The 18,164-nt window shown below is 38.4% G+C and overlaps 1 protein-coding gene and 1 long non-coding RNA gene across 2 annotated transcripts; both read left to right on the top strand.

The window, feature by feature from the left end:
* The first annotated feature begins 461 nt into the window (after nt 1-461).
* On the top strand, nt 462-17,919 carry LOC100378408 (crooked neck-like protein 1). The gene is made up of 14 exons (XM_085492272.1): nt 462-632; nt 1,980-2,069; nt 2,552-2,706; nt 3,693-3,776; nt 4,082-4,323; nt 9,009-9,187; nt 13,977-14,138; nt 14,527-14,727; nt 15,120-15,260; nt 15,703-15,849; nt 15,994-16,188; nt 16,361-16,516; nt 16,863-16,955; nt 17,431-17,919. Exons 1-14 carry the CDS (start codon nt 588-590, stop codon nt 17,542-17,544), a joined length of 2,004 nt encoding a protein of 667 aa, XP_085348398.1. The 5' UTR covers nt 462-587; the 3' UTR covers nt 17,545-17,919.
* LOC146748237 (uncharacterized) lies at nt 5,030-8,626 on the top strand. The gene is made up of 2 exons (XR_014926883.1): nt 5,030-5,103; nt 8,394-8,626. It is a non-coding gene; the product is annotated as an uncharacterized LOC146748237 (long non-coding RNA).
* Nucleotides 17,920-18,164: the final 245 nt, after the last annotated feature.

The following is an 18,164-nucleotide window of genomic DNA, read 5'->3' as shown; positions in this document are numbered from 1 at the left end:
GAGTAATTTTAGACCTAATTTGTCGTTTTAAACAATCTAATTTATATTTATTTATTTTAGTTTTATAATATTTTATATAAATATAGATAATCGTGTGTTTAATGAGTGATTATAGATAAATTGAACGTAAATGCAAAAAATAAACTTGTGAACAAGGACATATTGCTGAGCGTCCTCTGCTGCTGACCCAAGGAGAATATTCAAAGGGTCGTAAGATGAAACTATTCTTTTGAAGGGATCTTCATAAAGTACATCATTTCTCGATAAACAAAAACACACGTCTATGTTTACATTACATTTTTATTAAATGTTCTATATAAAAATAAACTAATAATGCTTCAGTTGTGGATGGATGATATTTATTGGATATGGTGACTCAATTTATATTTTTGTCCTATCATCTTATGTTTATAGTTGCATTTACCTATCCATACTAACATTTAGTACGACCATACGTCTGATATACGCCATGTTGGATTTCCCTCGTTGGACTTGAAAATAGAAAACTTTGTTGTGAGAGTTTGTGCTGAAGTGTGTTGTCGCTGTAATATTCTTGAAAACCTTGATCTGTGACATCGGCTATAATCATGGCATCCAGTGCAGGAAAGGGGAAAACGCCCAAAGTGGCCAAGGTAAGATGTATTAATTTGACACAAGTGTCTAACAGTAACACAAGTGATAATACATGTACAATGATATCTCACTATGATGAGCCCAATCGCCCCCTACCAAAATAATTACTATAAATACTTCTAATTTACGGGAGGAAAATGTCCCGAAATTGAGGAAAAACTTGTTCTTTAGACAGGAGTTCACTGACTTCCGTGAGAGATTATTTTTTCATAATAATATAATAATATGCACTTCGATTACGCACTTATATGTTGAAAAACATTTTCGATCTCTGAATCGACCCAACAAGATAATATGCATATTTATTTCAAGTTAAATTAAATATATTGGTCTATGTGTATGCACAAGAAAAGGCATAAATGTAATTTTTGATCTAAAATGTCCTTTCTGTTCGGTGATGAGCAACAAATGTTGGTGTTTACATTAAACCAAGGACCCTACAATATTGTAGGGTCTATGATTAAACCAGTTTTTATTTTATATCACTGTGCATGATTCAGCCTGAAAATGGAGAAAATATTGTTTTGGAATCTAAATTCTATCTTGACACCAATACAGAATGCAATTTTTGACCGAAATAACACATATTGACCCCCTCCCCCAAATCTATATAACAATTTCTAGGTGAAGTTTGTAGATTTCATTCATAATTAATGCAATTATACATGTACATGTAGTTTGGGCAAGCATAAGGATAATATTTCAAAGTAAAAAAATTGGAATACTGCTTGAGATACAGACAGAAAAAAAAAAAAACAGCTGGATTAGATTTTTTAGACCACACATATGAATAGAATAAATAATGGACCTCTCTTGTGCTCGATTGTATTCAAGTAGTCACCCAAGATCTCCTTTACTTTTGAAACAACTTTTCATGTGGATCTCCGGTTGCTTTTTACAAATATTATTAAATGCAATATCAGAATAACCTATAATGGTTATAAATTGCAAATTCAGTGAAAGCCAATCATTGTTGGAAAAACAGAATAACATAATAAAATGTTTGGGATATTTTGGGTGGAGAGGAATCATTTATCATTAATTTATATGCAAATTAGCTATTGTCATTCCACCAATTAAGTTCATGCACTTTCTATGTAGTGAATGACTAGTCCTTACTAAAAAGAAAATGTATTTTAAAAAGTTACTGAGATCATTTTTCCCATCTTTCCTTTTATCATAATACTTATTAAATTATTTTTTAAAACTCAACGTTGTAGTTTGTAACATGTTCAAAATAATCATATAAACAATGCTGCTTGGTCATTTACTTGCAAGTGCATATTGATTGGGATTGACACAGATATGTAATTTATGAATAACTTTTCCTCTTACTCTCATTATAGGTTAAAAATAAAATGCCGGCAGAAGTTCAAATCACTGCTGAACAGATTCTGAGGGAGGCAAAAGAGAGAGAGCTAGAAGCTGTGCCGCCAGTAAGTACACTGAATCCACTCTATTGTCTATAATGTTTTAGCATTAATGCTTACTGTCGATAAGGAACCTGCACTAAATATTTATGTGAAGAAATAGTAGTTCTAAATAGAATACTTACTGTAAAATACTTTTAGCTGGAATTAATTTTCATTGAAAAAAAAACCTTTTGGCTGTTTTGTATGACATTTATTTTCACTAAATTTTGATGGATTGATTATAAAACAAAGGAAAAAAAAGTATTTCTACTGGATTTTATTTTCACCGATTTATCCCGTCAGTGAAAATAGCGAAAATTAATTTCTAAGTGAAAATAAAGTACTTTACAGTATATAATGGCTAAACTAAGAAATTTCATGTTAATTTATGCTGATTGATATGCTAATGTTATTCTAATTAGTCTCATCTATAACAAAAATTCTCAGGGAGAGGCCTGAAATGCAACAAGACTTACACTCACACATGCTTCTAATATTATTTTCAGCCCCCAAAGCAGAAGATCACTGATCCAGATGAACTTCAGGAATACCGACTTAAAAAACGAAAGGAGTTTGAGGACAATATACGAAAAAATAGATCAGTTATGACTAATTGGATAAAATATGCTCAGTGGGAGGAGAGTCAGCGGGAAGTTGACAGGTGGGTAAGCAACTGGAAGTGTTCACTAAATTCTAATCCTTTTGCTACCAATATCAATAAATATCAATAAATTATGAATGTCTGTATCTCATTCAACTGAAATTGAATATGGAAGTTTGTTTTATTTCGACGAATCCAATGGGTCTTTGAGGCTTACTTGCAATAGATCGCAGTGAAGTGGCTGATCTTGACACTACTGTACTGTTAAGCAATATTATTGTTTGGATGCAATTTGTTGTTCAACTTTTAAGTTTATTTTTTTTTGTATCTTTCTCTTAGCATTAATTAAGGGACGACGTCAAAAGATCGATGTCGGATAAAAAACTTATTAGCTTTAGTTTGGGGGTGGGGGGTTTTGACCTCAAAAAGTTTCTATCCTACAAAAACGATTTTATTTTTTAATGAAGTCAAAAAAATCTTGGAGTATTTGTTATTCGTTTTTTTCTATCCAATCATAGCCAAAAATAACACAAAATAAAAAAAAAACATCCAAGACGAGAAAATGGTTTGGTCCGAGTGTAAAGTCTTTTTACACCCACCCGGTAACCAACTGCTATGCCATACTACTGTCGGATTATCAATTTGTATTTAATAGTGAATGTAGTCTGACGCCATGGTCAATATTTATCAATTAAGTTTCAGTGGGGGGTAGGGGGGTTTGGGAAAAAACTAAAGGAATTAAGTTTTTTATCCTACATTGAACTTTTGATGTTGTCCCTAATCTGGCTATATGACATGTACTATGGGTCATTACATGTGCCTGCATTTGAGAGTGGGATGTGTCTATTGTCAAAATAAGTCATATTTGAATGATTATATATACAATAAATACAATTTTCGGTGTATGTGCACTTCTATTGAAATGTGCTTCGACTAGTAATAGAGCAAATATAGTATATCAAATGTTACAAGGTGAATGTTACTTTAGTCTTGTTTTGCTTGTTTATGAATCCATTGCTATGTGTTTGTTTATTTGTTTCTTTCAGAGCCCGGTCAATCTGGGAGAGAGCATTGGATGTGGATCACAGGAATATCACAATATGGCTAAAATATGCCGAATTAGAAATGAAGTAAGTACTGGTATAATGTATACAATTTTATTGATGTGTTCTTCATTGATTTTGATGGTAGAACAAAACTATTATGCTTGCCATGATGCTTTGTTAATTTATGTGCCATGCTGTGTGATTACCAATTTAGCGTTAATGCAAGCTACTTTTTTTCATGCCAATTTCAACCTATGTTGTATTTGTCTGAATTACTCAGCTACATGTATTCTTCAGGCCTACAATCATAAGATTGTAATATGTATGGTCGTCATAATTCTTAAGGTGTGGGGATAACAATGTTTTTATTTGCTTTGTTTTCTCTTCAGACATCGTCAGATCAACCATGCAAGGAATATATGGGACAGAGCGGTTACGATTCTACCAAGAGCAAATCAGTTCTGGTATAAGTACACTTACATGGAAGAAATGCTTGGCAACACGGCTGGTGCCAGACAAGTGTTTGAAAGATGGATGGAATGGGAACCGGAGGAGCAAGCATGGTTGTCATATATCAAGATGGAACTTAGATATAAAGAAGTTGATAGAGCCAGACAAGTATATGAACGATATATCCTTTCGTAATATGACCCTGCTGGGGGGTTGAAGGATACTTCCTTTATTTGTCGTATTATTATCAGAATTATTGTCACTGTGTTCGAAGTTCTCTCAAGGAATTTTTGGATGGCATCTTATTTGCATAAGAGTACAACCTAATTTACATAACAAGTAGATTATTTTGAAATAATAGTTTTCTTTAGCATAATAATAATTTGCTGGTGTATTGTTTTCCTGAAAGTTTAAGCGCAATTAAATTGTTTTGCTCGAAGATGCCTTGGAAAAAGTGATGGGAGTTTACAGCCTCCACTCTGTGCAAAAAAACAACAACTTTCTAGGTAGACCATTGTTAGACTCGTATTGATGTGAATTGATCAATGCCTATTTAGCCTTCGCAGACGAAGTCTGCCGAAGGCTTATAGATTGGGTTCTGTCCGTTCTGTTCTGTTCTGTTTTACCTCTTATAACTTTTATATGCTCTGTCCAATTTTTTTCCAAATTGGTGCAAATGTATATCTCAATGCCATACATATGCACGCCAAGTATTTTTTTGATTCGCCAAAGTTTCATTGTGTTTTTCTGTGATTTTCAACATTTTTTTAGTACAAATGCCGAAATTTGCCGGAAAAATCTGAGTTTTAACGACATCTCGCAAGAGAACTGGTAAACCGTATTGCGCATGCGCCAGTCCAACTGCTGAGGAAATCGGCGGCGATTTCGTCTGAGTATATTGTATTTCGGGACTGTATCTTTCTTTGCACAAGGCTTATATAGATTAAATTCTATCTCAAAGGTAAGAAACTGTGCTTATGGTATTTATTATGAACTTTGATTTATCCTTTTGTGTCCTGACTTTAGTGAGAAACTAGTGATCGCATAGTGTCACATTTTGCCAGAAAAACAGTCCTGCTATTAGTTCAAGAACTGGTTATGAAACGTGTAGATCGAAAGTCTTTCTCGTCATTTAGGAGGCTTGGGAATAACGTTTGGCATATAAAATACTGGAATAATAAAAACGTAAAAGTTTAGAACACGCTGATCGTGATTCTGTTATGTACGATTGCTATTTCCGGTGTTCATTGGCAACTGTAGCAGATTGAAGCTTTGTTTCGTGACGACATATTAGGCTAGAATTATCGAGAAAACACAAGTCAAGTTCGGCCAACCGTGACTGCTTGAAAGCAATGATGAAATTGAAAAGTACTGTAATTCAATATCAATGAATCTATCATCACTTTTAAATTACCTTTGAAGTAAATATGATACCCGAGTGCATTATTGCACTCGTGACCGGGACCTCCATGCTCCATGCGGTGTTGAAATTGAAATGTTGAAATGTCAACAGAGACACATTTTCCCAATCAGCTATTTATTTCGGTACTGAAGTCAGGGTGGCAATTTCAATGTTTAGCTACCATAATTTATCTCCATTATGAGCAGGAAAATAAATTACGGACCTCGATTGAGAGGGATTTAACGGTGGCCATGTTTTTAAGGGATAGTGAAACAATATTAGGGAGGGGTCAAATTCACGTAATTCTCAATTTTAATGATGTTGACTTAATGGTCATAATTTTTTTTTTAAAAACTCCGGATATTATTTTATATAATATTTTAATACAACTACAATATGTTAATTAGTATGCAAATTAATATGCAAATTAGCAGCCAATAATAATAATAATAATAACTCTATTTAATTAAGCGCAACAATTCCAACATATGAAGATCAAAGGCGCTGATACAATAAACAATCAGCCAAATATTAAAAGCACATTTAAATAAGTGCGTTTTCAGTCTGGATTTAAAAATGTCTACTGAAGGACTAGAACGAACAGACAGAGGTAATTCATTAAAAAGTTTAGGACCTAAATTTTCAAAAGCACGGTCTTTGTATAACACCTTGGACTTTTTACTACACATCTGACGAGTTTTAATAAGAAACTTCGATTCAGATCTTAAACTACGACTCGGTACATAAAATTCGATTAATTCACATAGATAATTTGGGGCAAAACCATACAAAGATTTATACACTAGTAAAAGTAATTTGAAATTGATTCTTTGTACAACTGGTAACCAATGAAGTTTAATAAAAATGTCTGTAATGTGGTCATATTTTCGAGCACGAGTGACAAGGCGGGCTGCTGCATTTTGTACACGAATAAGAGGTTTTATCTTAGTTACAGGGAGACCAGACAATAATGAATTACAGCTGTCTAAGCGAGAAGATATGAAAGCATGTACCAACTTTTCAGTATCAGATTGGGATAATGATTTACGAATACGATTAATATTTCTTAGATGGGAATATCCAGATCTACAAATAGTAGAAATGTGTGTTTCCATAGATAGCTGCGAATCAAACAAGACACCTAAGTTTCTAGCACTTGACGAAGCACTAACCAATTCTTCACCAATTGCGATACTAGACAAAGGACACGAGTCTTGTGAGAATCTCCGAGACGACATGCACACAAATTCAGTTTTCGACACATTCAAAAGTAGGAAATTACAAGACATCCAATCGCTAACATCTTGAATACATGTCTGAAGTATCACCCGGGCGCGAATTTGATCATCTTCAGAAACCGATAAATAAATCTGTGTGTCATCGGCGTAAAAATGATATTTTACGCCGTGACGTCGCAATAACTCGCCCAATGGACGCATGTACATTGAGAACAATCTGAGACAATGCAATCCAGTTCAAAGGAAATTTGACATACACTTAGGTTACATGATCACTACCTCTGCTGATTAGTTTTTTTATGCACTTCTATCTGCTTTTATATTAAATGTATTTTTTTATATTTTTCTCAATAGTTTTTTTTTATTTCTTTTGATAGCTTGGCATCCATTTGGTTCAGCTCAAGTGAAGTTTTCGACACAAGTACTTTGGCTTTTTGCACATTCTTAATATTTTATTTTTGCAGAATCCTGTGAATATTAATTTGACAACTTTGTAGAGTGGAAACTGTTGAATTAGTTCATCCTAGATTTTGGTAGAACATGTTTAAAATAGTACAGTGTGAACTGCAATTTCTTTCTGGCTGGTATAAATTTATAAAGTAATATTTTTTCGTACTAAAAAGACTCAAATATCTTTTTAGCTCCGCTGTCGACTTTGTCGAGCGGAGCTTATCATATGAGTGATTGTCCGTCGTCGTCCGTCTCCGTCGTCGTCCGTGTCAATGTTTTACTTTTTCGACTTCTTCTTGAAAACTACAAGCCTGAATGCTTTGATACTTGGTGTATATGTACCTTGGGTAGACCTCTCTCAGATTTGTTCATTTCATGATGATATCTTCAATTCTCTAATTTTGGTGAATATTTTTGTCATTTTTAGTAAAAAGTGATATTTTCGACTTCTTGTTGAAAACCGCAAGTGCAATTGCTTTGATATTACATATATAGGTACTACATGTGGACCTCTCTCAGATTTGTTCATTTTGTAATGATATCTTTAATTCTCTAATTTTGGTGAATATTTTTGTCATTTTTGGTAAAAAGTGATATTTTCGACTTCTTGTTGAAAACCGCAAGTCCAATTGCTTTGATATTACATATATAGGTACTACATGTGGACCTCTCTCAGATTTGTTCATTTTGTAATGATATCTTTAATTCTCTAATTTCGGTGAATATTTTTGTAATTTTTGGTAAAAAAGTGATATTTTCGACTTCTTGTTGAAAACCGCAAGTCCAATTGCTTTGATATTACATATATAGGTACTACATGTGGACCTCTCTCAGATTTGTTCATTTCATAATGATATCTTTAATTCTCTAATTTTGATGAATATTTTTGTAATTTTTGGTAAAAAGTGATATTTTCGACTTCTTGTTGAAAACCGCAAGTCCAATTGCTTTGATATATTATACATATAGGTACTACATGTGGACCTCAGATTTGTTCATTTTCTAATGATATCTTCTGTTCTTTAATTGCCATGTGCATTGCTAACAGCGGAGCTATCTCAGCCAACAGGCTGCTTGTTTAATTAAATCTAACAGCCAATGGGAGCACATATGCTACAACCTCTGCTTACTTTGGACTAAATGTTTTTTTGTTTTTTTCAGGTGCAGAGCCAGATTTTTTTCTCAGAAAGCAAAGGCACTGGAACTACATGTATTACAAAAACATACCGGTACTATTCACTGCATGTCTGACAATTGTATAAAGTTTCGCTGGTCCTCTTTTATTTACTTTGAGAAGTTCTGTCAACCAAAGCATAAATATGTGTTTTCTCTGTACATAAAATTTCACACGATTTGTTAATATTAATGTATGATAATAAAAACTTGATAATATTCTTCTGGATTTTTGCACTTTATTTGTGTCATTGTCGTATGAGAAGTAATCTTGTCCTTATTAGAGATATTGAAACTAATCCAGGGCCACAAACTAGTTTATCCAAACAGACACAACACTGATCTGATTTGTATACTTCCTTGTCATTTTACCTCTTGTACTGGTTTGGTGCTATCTGGTTTCCTTGCTGAGAATAATGCTGACCTGGATGGAGAGTGCTATAAACTTGAAAATGCCATAGAAATCACGTTTGCCAATTTATGTCCATGCAACTTTAGAATGACAACTAGCGAAGGCAGTGTCATTCATGACTTGTTAATACCCTAATTTGTTTATCTGTACTTTAAAATAGAGCATTCTTGTTTTCTTTAACTTGTTCTCACTTGTCACCGTTCATCCAGAAATAAAAAACTGGATCCGCTATGCTAATTTTGAAGAACATCACTCGTACATTTCAAAAGCCCGAAGTGTTTATGAAAGAGCTGTTGAGTTCTTTGGTGATGTACTTTTGGATGAGAAACTGTTTGTGGCATTTGCAAGGTTTGAAGAGAAACAAAAAGAGGTGAGCTGCTTCTGTAATTGTTCAAAGTTACTGAAAAAAAGCAGTCGTATTATTTAATCAGGTTTTTACATAGGGGATACATGTAAATTCACTACGTTCAATTACCCACCATAGACTCCGGTCAGTCAAAATGACTATTTTGAACTGTAGGCATTAATCAGCGATTCTGCCAATGACGGAGAGATAGAATGTAGGTCAGGGGGAGCCCCATGACCCCAAGATTCTTTTCCCTTACTTCACAAACTATGTGACCGAGGCCATATGGCGGTGCCATTACGGCTGGATATTCACTCTCCTTTTTCTCCGCTTCGATGGGGATGAAGTTTAGTGGCTCTGCCTGCATAGCCTGCTTTTTTCTGTCCAGGTTTCTGGCATGGGTTGCTGCCGCTGTGCGGTAACCGACTTGTAGCTGGTAGGATAAGTTTTCCTTGTCATTTTTACCCATTTTTATCGATTTCCTCTTTGTGTGTAGCATTTTTAACAAAACCCGAGCGACGTAACTTAATCACTTGCTGGTTTTGTTGTCACCTTTTCCAACTGTATTTCGCTTCCCTCATGCATGTCATGTTCATTTTATGCCGTTTTTGTCTCCTCATTTTTTGAGGCGACTGTGCAGTGGTTAAAATCAGAATTTTATCAGCATAGAACCCGCATCCGAAATGCTATTTTTTGCCATGGCTACGTACGGGGTTCAGGGTTTTTGCCTTGAAGGCGTGTGTTTTCACTGTAGTTCTGAGGCCTGAGATGTTTTTTCACAGCAAGGTCGCGCGTCCAGTAAAAATCGGTTAAAGTGAGTTGCGTGTTTGGCATGAGTGCAAAGCCCTCACGCTCGGCTACCGGTACTTCATGTACCGAGACGTCGAGTAGGAGACCCGATGTTAGAGGTACCAATATTTTTTGGTCTCCCCCCACTGATCGGAGGGCATCCTCACAGTCTGTGTTTCCAGGAGGTGGTTTACCCGATTTTACCTGCTACAGCAAGGCTGTGCCCCTGGAGGTCTTTCCTCCTATGGGGCCCGTTGCTGGGTCCCTTTGTGGATCCGACCTCGCACAATGTAGGGTTTGCCTCCACCCATCGCTTGCATTCAAAACATGTCTCTTCCGGGGAACTCCCTGTTCGCAGCTGCTACTCACTCGCTGATTTGGGTGAGGCTGAGGCTAGTTGTACCGGGTCTCATCTGGGACCTCGGGCACTGAATGCCAACGGGGATGCTGGCAGCCAAGCCTCCGATTTCGGGGCAGGGCTTTCGGGTCAGGGCACACGTTGCACCTGCCCCCTACTTTCAGCCAGCCAGGGTTTGTCGCGCAGTAACCCAGAGGGAACCGACCCTGTCATGAGACGCACAGTCAAACACGCTCCCTCTCACATATTTAAGTTGAAGGGAGACAGTTCGCGCACGTTGGATACAGCCGATACCTTGGGCAATCCCTCAGAGTCTTCCATCCGTAACGACTCGGAGGAGGTAATGCTTAAGGCCCCCGGGTGGGGTAAATCTTATGCAACACTTTCTGCTGGACCAAACGCTACCTGGTCGGTGTGGTTTCGGAATCAGGCCCCAAATTGTGGGATGAGACCAAAAGGCCCCCAACCGAATCCCAAGGCTCCTCCCCCAGACCCCGATACCACAAACTTCTGTTTGGCAAACACATTTACTGGTGGGCCACCACACATCTACGTGCGACATTCCCTAGTGTCACCTGGCTCTCTTGGCTGGGGCTACTACTGTGCAACGAGACGCAGTCTTAGACGCGTGTGTTTTCGTCGGCAAACTGAGTCAGGGGGTATGTCCCCACCTCAGTGACGCAGACTGGACATCTTCCACCCTCTTTGTTCGGGAGATGGCAGGTGCAGTCAAGGAGCTTCAGAGTGCAATGAACCAGATGGTTCAGATCAAATCCGCTAGCCAGTTGGCTCTGCCAAAGGTAAACGGAGGGCGCTCCATGCACAGAAAACACAACGGCAGGAGGCAAGCGCTCATACGCTTCTATGGGAGGGAAGAGTAGCAGTGCGCCCCCAGGGAGGAAGGAACCAGGTGGTGGTTCCTCACCCTCCTCAGACGGTCGTCCACCCCAGCAGCGGGGGAAGCATGTTTGACGCTTACCTCTGCGACTGGGGGGACAGGCATGTGTTCGACGAGGTCACAACTTAGTGACTACCACAGGCCTTGGGGAAACTCACCTCATGAGAGAATAGAGCACCCACCCCTCGCAACTGCTGAACCCATGGCCACATATCCCTGTCGTACACAGATTGCGCCAGTGTAGTCCAGTTTGGAGGCAGCGGGTGACCGATCCCTGGACTTTTCCAAGTGGTGACATTCTGTTACGGGATACCGCTTAAATCTCCATCTCCCCCATCAGTGTCTCCCCTATTAGGCACTGCCAGGGGACTCCTGCAAGGCGGAAGCAATCAGACAGGAAGTAGACAGTTTGCTGGAAAAGGGCGCCATACACAAGGTAGATCAGCCGGCATTAAGTCCAGGCTTCTACTTAAATATGTTCGTAGTACCGAATCAACAGGTGACGGGCGTCCAGTTCCGGAACTAGGCAGACTGAATCTGTACGTGCTCCTCGTTCAGCTCTGCATGGAGACGCCATCAGCGTTCTTCTCTCCATCCACTCCATTCTTCTCTCACTTAGCGCTACCACACTTTCTACCCGTAGTTCAAGAGTCCTGCCACGCACAGACAACACAGTGCTGGTCTCCTTCAAGAAGAAGGGGGGGGGGGGGTTCCCCATCGTTGTCAGTCCTATTGGAGCAAATTCTCCTTTTGTGCCTGGAATACAATGTGGAGCTAACTGCACACCACCTTCCAGTGGGTAGCCTCCAGGCTGTTTCGGCTGTGGGACAGTCCAAAGATAGACCGGTTTGCCGCACCCCGGAACGCCAAGCTCCCGACGTACATAACATTCCTGCTGACTCCAGGAGCCTGAACCAGGGTTGCTTTGCTGACCCTGTGAACCCACATAGTTGTGTACGCATTTCCTCCCTTCCCGCTAGTTCACCGGGCACCGGAGAAAACTTTGACAGGGGCACACCTGCATATTGTCATTGGTTGCACCCAATTGGCCAACCAAGGCCTAGTTTCCACTTCTGTTGGAAATGCTAGTCCCAACTGGATGGCGCACTACCAACGAGCTCAGTGGGTATCACTTACACGCATAGAGGCTCTCATTAGACCCGCACATGCGAAAGGTTTATCTGAGCGGGCTGCCAACGTCCTGGCCAGGGCAAACGGGGATTCCACCAACGCTGCCTACATTTCTAGGTTGTGAGCATACACTGATTGGTATAGTGGAAGGGAGATTGATCCATACCATCTCTCTATTGGCCAGGTAGCAGACTCCTTTGTCTACCTGTTTGACGAAGTGGGTTTGTCCTACGCAGCGATCGTTGGCTACAGGTCGGCCTTGTCCCCCACCATTGAAAACGCTTTGGGAATGTCACACGCAACGTAATATTACCGTAATTGGTATAGTACAAGTGTGATGGTTCAAATACCAAAATGGCAACAGTAACAGAAAGACTTCCCTGGCGGAACACAGAGCCAACAGATTAGGTTTCAACTGGTACTGGTATTATTATACTCTGCAAACATCAAGTACAATAACGCAGTAAAACTCCACTACTCCAATAACTAGATACTTAAACTCCAATACAATTCAACGAGATCTCCGATCTGAACTCAGTGCTGAACAACTCCCCTATATATACCCCCACTGTCTATAAATAGACCATTACATCAGCATACATAATGAGTCTGGAAATTACTACAAATTTCTAGAATGTTCCATTACCTTCTATTGCCTCCTACAGTGTTCTATTACCTATTCAACCAGTTTCTAAAAAAAAATATAGAATATTCCACCCAGACACAGTACGGTTCTAGAACATTCTCAGTGACACGGAAGTGGTAAATAAGTCGTATGCGACAGGGAACAAGACTAGCCGATTGTCCTATTATTATTTACTGCTTTCCAGAAGCCGTGACCCCGTACAAGGGAACCGCCCAACTGGGATTTGTTGGTTGTGTTGTCCGCTCTAAGCAGACCGCCCTTTGAGCCACTCCAATCAGCACCACTCAAAATTTTGATATGGAAAATAGTCTTCCTACTGGCTCTCACCACAGGTAGGCCAGAGCTGGGGGCATTGTCCTCATGGACGATGTACCAGCGTTTTGGACAATCAAATTGTGTTGATTGCTGACCCAGCCCGAACGACCACAAGCTTCCAGGTCCCGCTTTTCGGCCTATGCCCTCATGCAGAACTGTTTCGGTCTTCACTTCAAAAGCATGCTACCCCCTGAATTGGGTTTGGGTCTAGCTTTCTCGGGCACACCGAACCCTTACACCGTAGCAGCATTTCGGCTTCTTGCTCTGGGGACAGCACAGGCAAGGTAAGACACCACCCTCTTTGGGTCTTAATTAAGGTGTTGAGTGATTGTTGTAGAGTGTATCATCCCGGACTGGGAAAAGGCTTTCATCATTTTTCCTGTTTGCTCGGAGCACCCGCCACCTATCGGCGTCTGACTCTGCCTACAGTTCAAAATAGTCATTTTGACTGACCAGAGTCTATGGTGGGTATGAACTATTTGAATAGGCGGGTTCAGAGAACCCTCTGCCTAATTCTCAGGGACCCTACAATATTAGATTTACAAATGAAATCAGTTTCACAGCTTTGAAAGGCTTAAAACTTGCACATTGCATTGATCATATTGAAAACATTATAGAGTTTCCTGGCTAATTTGCAGGGGGTTTTTAAAATGTATTTAATTTTCATTCCATTCAGCATGATAGGGTGAGAGCGATATACAAATATGCCTTGGATAAGATCCCTAAGCAGCAAGCTCAAGATTTATTCAAGTTCTACACAATACATGAGAAGAAATACGGTGATCGGGCTGGCATTGAAGATGTGATTGTTAGCAAAAGAAGGTTTCAATATGAAGAGGTAAATTATACCCCCCTCCCCTTCTCTTCTGTTCATGAGTATACTTGATTTTTTTGTATTCTTTTTTCAATTCCTGTGTCTAGTAATTTTGCTCACTAATTTCCTCCAACCATGTATTGGTGAACCTCGCTGTAATTATTTAACTATATCATTTAGGATAGGTTTAGAAATTGGAACGCACTCCACTTACTGCCATATATGCATTTTGGAATGCTGCCGCAAGCCTGATGTTGGTAGTATAACCCATTGACTTTTGTGTAAAGCCATGTGAAATGCAAAGACGCTGTTTATCATCAGCTAAGCGATAATATCGATATGCAACTACAAAATGAAAGCACTATGTACTGTATATTATTCTTTTAAACAACCATTTATTTTAATCTACCAGGAAGTAAAAGCGAATCCGAACAACTACGATGCCTGGTTTGACTATCTGAGACTGATGGAAGCTGATGGCACAGCGGAACAAGTCCAGGAAATCTATGAGAGAGCCATTGCCAACATTCCACCTATGAAAGAGAAAAGGTTTTGGAGAAGATACATTTACTTGTGGATAAACTATGCCTTGTACGAAGAGCTAGAGGATCAGGTAGGTCACTGTGATGATTTTGTTCAATACTCACTTATACACATGTGAATCAACAACCCTCATTCTACTTGTATCTTACACATGGGCTACCTCAAAAATTCATTAGCTTGCAAAGCAGTGGTTTATCTTAATTTTCAAAAATTGCTATGTTTAGAACAATTCCATAGAAAAGCTGGCGACCCCCAAATAAGCCAATATACTTATATTGCCCAGTAAAATTTATTGCAGAATGAATAAATTCTGGGTATTTGCATTTTTGAGTAATAATAATTAACTAGTAAAGTGTGATATATTGCACTCATTGCCATTTCATTTTGTGTTGCCTGACTCCTTATCTGTATCCTTGTATCCTTGCTCTGTGCTGTTATGCTTGTTTATTTGATGTTTCCCAGGACTATGAGAAAACCCGACAAGTGTATCAAGCTTGCTTAGAACTCATTCCACACAAGAAGTTTACTTTCGCCAAGCTGTGGTTGCTTTTTGCACAGTTTGAAGTCCGACAGAAAAATATCACACATGCCAGAAAAATCCTGGTAAGTATTATGAGGATGAGAAACCTGGCAAAGCACACTGTGATTGGACTCACTACGATTGAGACCTACTGAATTAACACCTGATTGGTCACTTGGTTGCAACAAAAATGTGTACTTGGGGACACTGTGACTGCAGAACACTGAGTGGGACACACTTTGAGTGAAGTTGATGATATGAATATTTTAAACTTGAAGCAAGATCTTTTATGGCAATATTCAGATTTGTAACAGGTCTATTTTGTGCAAAGTGACAATTGGTGGCTATGGAATTGAACCGTGCCAATGCACCAAACCCTATAACCACTGTATTAGGTAAAGAGTCAATACACAAAAAATATAGCCTTTATATAAGGTGTGCCCCATGGTATATGTAATGAATGATACACACACATGTCATACAAATCATGTAACTTTTGTTTCCATGCTTTGCAATGATTTACAGGGAACCTCAATAGGAAAATGTCCAAAAGACAAACTATTTAAAGGCTACATAGAATTAGAACTACAACTACGAGAATTTGACAGATGTCGGATACTGTATGAAAAGTTTTTGGAATTCAATATGGAGAACTGTACCACATGGATGAAGGTGAGATTGCTGAAGTTTTCAACTCACTAATACGGCATTCAAGGCCACTGCAGCATTCAAATGTTTGTAGAAATAAAAAAAAATTGTTCCATGGACAAAATTTCGAGACGTATAAACAATATTTATCTTTACTATTTTTTTTAGTATTCAGAGCTAGAAACCATTCTTGGTGACGTGGAGAGAGCGAGAGCCATTTATGAACTTGCTATAAACCAACCTAAACTGGACATGCCAGAAGTGTTGTGGAAAGCCTACATAGATTTTGAAATTGAACAAGAAGAATATGACAAAACAAGAGAGTTGTATTGTAGATTACTGGAGAGGACGCACCATGTTAAGGTAAATATCTGGTTTTAAAGTTACTTATACTTTAGTATCTTTCACACCACTGACTCTTCACACATTATATTGCAGGATCTGCCTAAAGTGTGTTGCACATTTTCCCCGTATTACATCATTATGTCCAGCAATCATGCATGGCATTTATGGTTCTGTCTCTTTCATTCATAAGGTCTGGATAAGTTATGCTCAGTTCGAAGCCTCAATCGGTGACGACCACTGTATTGCGGCTTCTAGAAGTATCTATGAACAAGCAAATAAAGCACTTCGGAATGACGAAGAGAAAGAAAATCGATTGATGCTGCTCGAATCTTGGAAAGAGTTTGAGGTACAGGATGTAAACTGAAAGTCTTTTTTTTCTCTCAAGGACTTATTAAGATTAAACGGGACTAACTGGTATACTCAATATATTGTCACATGTGGAAATTTTTCTGATGCCTGAATTTAATGGCTAATTTGTAGCAGACATTAATTAATTGAACAGCAGCACACTGTACGACTGCATGCATTCAAGATGGGTCCCATACTACGCATCGCAACATAAATGCATAATTCATTTACGCAATTAAGACATTTGAAAACATGTGCAGTTGCGACAACCAGTGCTCTCTAATATACATATTTGTAGTTGTTTTTTGGCCTCACTTATTCAGTGCGTTTCTTCATCTTTTCAGATAAACTGTGGTGATGATGACAGCTTGCGGCGAGTACAGGATCAGATGCCAAAGAAAGTTAAGAAAAGGAGAAAAGTACAGACAGAGGATGGGGTAAGCACATTCAATTCGCGGCTCGTCCTGTGTGTTTCTCATGTTGGTTCAGATAGCTATGTGAATAGACTACTGACAATATCTCTAAACGTGATAGAATCTTATCTACTTATATTAGCTACACAGGCAGTATTTATATGTGTAGTTGCTGGTGAATCATTGACATGCATATCAGATCAAAAATTAAAAATTTCATATCAGAAAAACAAAATCAAAAATTTGCTGCATTATTAGCTCAGGCATTTACGTAAATTACAGAGGTATTTATATGGTCAAAATATTATAATATTTTAATGATTCAGTATACAATAAATGCATTTTTTGGTTTATATGCGCTTTTATTGGTAATGTGCTTGTAATAGAATAAATACAGTACATGGTATAGCGTATTCAGATTTATTGTGTTGTAATGAATAAGAAAGAAATATTTGCATCAGCAGTTTTTATGCAATTGATGTTTTTTTCTTGTTCACAGTCCGATGCCGGTTGGGAGGAGTATTATGACTATATATTCCCAACAGATTCTGCCAACCAACCGAATCTTAAGCTGCTAGCAATGGCCAAGAAATGGAAGCAAGGCAACGCATGAACAATGTAAATAGCAATCGTGTAACGACTACAATGACACCATCATGCAGTGTGGTGCCTATATGCAGGCATACACATGATTGGTTTACTGAAACATTGGCAGTAAGCCCCGAGATGGCAGAAGACAATATGGAAACTCTGGAGTTTATCGTGTAGAAATGTCAGTGGAGAGGAAAAAACAGCGGAAATTGTACAATTCTTTGAAACTATTCTGCAATGAACTAGATTATTAGACATACCAGTAGATGTGTGTGTGTCCAGCACTGTCTCCACATTTCTCACGTCATTTATTTTGATACTACTGCCAGGCTTTTCAATTGTATATGTATTTTTTATTAACAAATAAATGACACAAAATGGTGTATTTAACTCAAAATATTGTCATAATGAAATGATGTGAAGAATACTCATGGGTGTAGTCATTTGGTTTTTAAAGCTTTGCTGTTATCATAGATGACAGAGCTGGTCATATATTTGATGATTTTGTATAGACATTCCCACCAGCATGATTGATTTGATATGATGGTGCCTAATCGAAGCCTGAAAGGGGAGTACTAGAATTACTTTCTTTCTCATGTCCAAGTTTCTGCAAGTTATCTCTCACATTTTCTCAGGAACTCT

The sequence above is a fragment of the Saccoglossus kowalevskii genome, chromosome 2, assembly GCF_978046115.1.
Source record: "Saccoglossus kowalevskii chromosome 2, keSacKowa6.1, whole genome shotgun sequence".
NCBI classification, from domain to species: domain Eukaryota; kingdom Metazoa; phylum Hemichordata; class Enteropneusta; family Harrimaniidae; genus Saccoglossus; species Saccoglossus kowalevskii.
Note: the sequence above shows the minus strand (reverse complement) of the source record. Positions and strands in the feature narration are given on the sequence as shown.

Excerpts from the sequence above, each read along its gene's own strand:
- LOC100378408 (XM_085492272.1), top strand. The coding sequence starts at position 588 with ATGGCATCCAGTGCAGGAAAGGGGAAAACGCCCAAAGTGGCCAAG. Across the intron at positions 15,261-15,702 it reads CACATGCCAGAAAAATCCTG|GGAACCTCAATAGGAAAATG; the intron begins GTAAGTATTATG and ends AATGATTTACAG. Across the intron at positions 16,517-16,862 it reads AATCTTGGAAAGAGTTTGAG|ATAAACTGTGGTGATGATGA; the intron begins GTACAGGATGTA and ends TCATCTTTTCAG.